Consider the following 2987-nt stretch of genomic DNA (forward strand, 5'->3'; position numbering starts at 1 on the left):
CGCGTATGCGCCATTCCGCCCGACTCTGCAGAATTCTATGCGGATTAGGCGCAAGACATTGTCGTGTAGATCATAATGCCTTTCTTCTCATCTTCACCAGACATGCTGACACCGTCTTACAGGAGGCATGTACGGTCTTGATTACCAGCCCGATCGAAATGTACGGCAAAGCTGTGCTTCAAAAGAAATGCGGGAACTACTACCCCAATTGAAAATTGAAGCGCTGAAGGGATACATGAAGTCCTGGTTCTTGTCAGAATGATACTGTTAACAATGCTCAAACCCCTGCACATGTTCATCTGCGGTCTATGCTGATTTTTCCGAGAGTATAGAGCGACACTGCTGTTCGGGACGAGCACACACGTTATACACAATGCTCAACAGCTATTCAAACGTCGAAAGACCGCGTCTGCATGCCTAAGACATTCGGGACACAGCCATGTGGATACAACCGCAAGTCATCTGCATCCATCACCGGCTTGGACTGGATGAGCAACACCTTCTTTTGATGGAGAGACTCGAAGCCGATTTGAGGTTAGAAGCAGTGGCCTAGATGGTTGGAAGCATGGAAGAGGTTCCCCGACGCCGATACCGAGCGATCGTAGCTCAATAACATCCCACAATGCATCGAGAGACACAAAGAGCCTCTAGACACGTAGCTCTCAAAGATCAAGAGCTGGGTCATATTGGTACAGAGGAGTAGGAGACTTGAGCTACAAGATATGATGGGCAGACTGCGGTGCAAGATGACAACGTTGTATGAAGGTTGATGCCGCCGCCGCGGCGCGCTAGAAGTATGGGGGCCGGAACTGGGTGGCGTTGCCGGGCGATCTTCACCAACGACATTCCATCACGAGATCTCTTGGTACCATGTAAAGAACTTCACTACCCTCTTTCTCATACTCAGCCGCACAAAGACCGTCCGTTCGTGCAGCAGGCCCGACCTAGCTTTCTCCAATCGCGCAGTCAACTTTACGGACTATCATCCTGACCGGCCAACGGATGATTGATTTTTCCCGTAAGCACAGATAAGGCATTGGACGCAGGGTTCAGTCTGATGTGATAACTTTCCAGCCTTGTTATTTATGTTCTGTTACCATATTACAACTATGGTTGCGCTGACACTGCCGTTACCTGCTGCCCAGAAGCACTAGATAAGCCAGAGGTGTCCCATTACAACACGTGCGATGTTGTCTGTAGATTCGTCCAGCATACACAGTCATCAAACACAAATCATTGCTCATGTCCTACGCATGAATCTTTCCTGCATCCGTGCAACCCATTGTCGTAGCAATTCCTTTGTTATCCATCTGAGAGGACCACGTTTCTCAACGCCGTTTATCCTTCTATTGTTACTGCTCACGTCTCCTGCCCTCTTATATCCTTTGGTCCGTCTATCTTCTCTTCAATGTCATCGAGAAATGCCTTCATCTCCGCCTCCGATCTTTCCCTCTCTTGTCCGATGGCGACCTGTTCATGGCTCTGCAGATCCTCCCTCCAACCTTCGAGTTGCGGTCTCGGTGAATTTGGGCGGTTGGATTTCTCTTCGGATTTAGGAGGAGTCCTGGACGAAAAAGAGTATCGGTCAGTGAGCGTAATCCTTACATAACTATACAGGACTCGCACGTCATGGTCTTCCGGTTAGCCAACAACAATAGCCAGCGGCTGAGACGAAACGACGATGTTTGCTGACTGAGTACGGGCTGAGGCTGCCGGGTCTTTGCTACGGCGTTGTTTGAAAGTTCAAGGTCGTTGGATCATCGAGGACTTGCAAGGGTTCGTCAGCCTTGATGTCTGAGTGCTTGGACTACATGGCTTTTATAGGAAGGCAGCAGTTGCATCGACGCCTTCTTCGACCTGCTACGATCTAGCGTTTCAGCTCGTGCTAGCATTGTCAATCTGACTTTCTCCCAAACCTTAACCAAATCGCATGACGTCCTTCCTGGTAAGTGCCCACACTCTCTCCAGCCCATGCATCAGTTATTCCGACTGGCCAGGATCTGGACATTGCAGATACAGCGGGATGACATCCGGCAAATGTCAACGACGAAGATCTTACCCAGTGAATGTCCAGCGGTAGTACATTTACAATGCAAGCTTACCAGGTACATGTCGAATTCAAGGATGGCACCCTTTAATCCTGTGCGGATCATGAGACACGAGAAGATCTCGGATACCAAACCACCCTCATCCACTGAGGGACTGCCGCCGGAATGTTGTTCCCCGATAGCTTCCTGGGCTTGACAAGAGCCAACCCCCACCTAGGATTCATGGAGATATTTGCGATCCCTGTAGAACATGGGCGATGGCAGATCTAGCTTCCAGGCAGAGATATTGGGGGTCACGTCAGTATGCAGCACCGGCTTGACTGAGGGTCAACAAACTAAGGCACCCCGTAATGTTTTGAGCAATTCAGGGAGCAATGAGAAAGCTTGGACCACTTTTCTAAAGTTAAGCTCCTATCTAAGCGTGCAGAATGCACTAATCGATAGCCGCTTGCGCATTGGCACTCTGGGGAACGCATAATGACACGTGCGAGAGCACGGGCCATTTACAGCCGATCGATCACGTTTTTGGCGTCTACAGTCTGCGAGAGAAAACCGGTAAAGGTTAATCTAGAAATACGCACTCATCATCTGGTGGCTTTCGCAGAGGATCGATCTTTCTGATTGGGCGGCAAGAGCGACGACCAGCGTCACCTACCTTGTACCGGCAGTTCACTAAGAATACTAGCCGACAACGTTTAGTCAGTCAACATTTGTTCAATGTCTTACCTTAGCCGTTTGAGTTTCCATCCCACTTTGCCTACATGTTGTTTTAACTGTCAAGCGATGTCCGTTGGATGGGCAAAGTCTAATTCCAATCACCGCTTGAAATCAGATACAGGAACATATCAAACGCGGGAACATCGCTCAGTTAAAAACGCTACTTTCCGAGCGCTTTCATTGGGCCAGTGGCATGGAAAGTGGATGATCCTTAAAGCCGGC

The 2987-nt window shown here is 49.4% G+C and overlaps 1 protein-coding gene across 1 annotated transcript; it reads right to left on the reverse strand.

Moving 5' to 3' along the window:
* Positions 1–1359: 1359 nt before the first annotated feature.
* HO133_003800 (uncharacterized protein) lies at positions 1360–1631 on the reverse strand (the record flags this gene model as incomplete). Its single annotated transcript, XM_037294722.1, has 2 exons — positions 1360–1564; positions 1627–1631. The coding sequence occupies 2 exons, from the start codon at positions 1629–1631 to the stop codon at positions 1360–1362; spliced, it is 210 nt and encodes a 69-aa protein (XP_037149410.1).
* Positions 1632–2987: the final 1356 nt, after the last annotated feature.

Source organism: Letharia lupina (assembly GCF_014066315.1).
Source record: "Letharia lupina isolate WasteWater1 chromosome Unknown contig_18, whole genome shotgun sequence".
Classification (NCBI taxonomy): domain Eukaryota; kingdom Fungi; phylum Ascomycota; class Lecanoromycetes; order Lecanorales; family Parmeliaceae; genus Letharia; species Letharia lupina.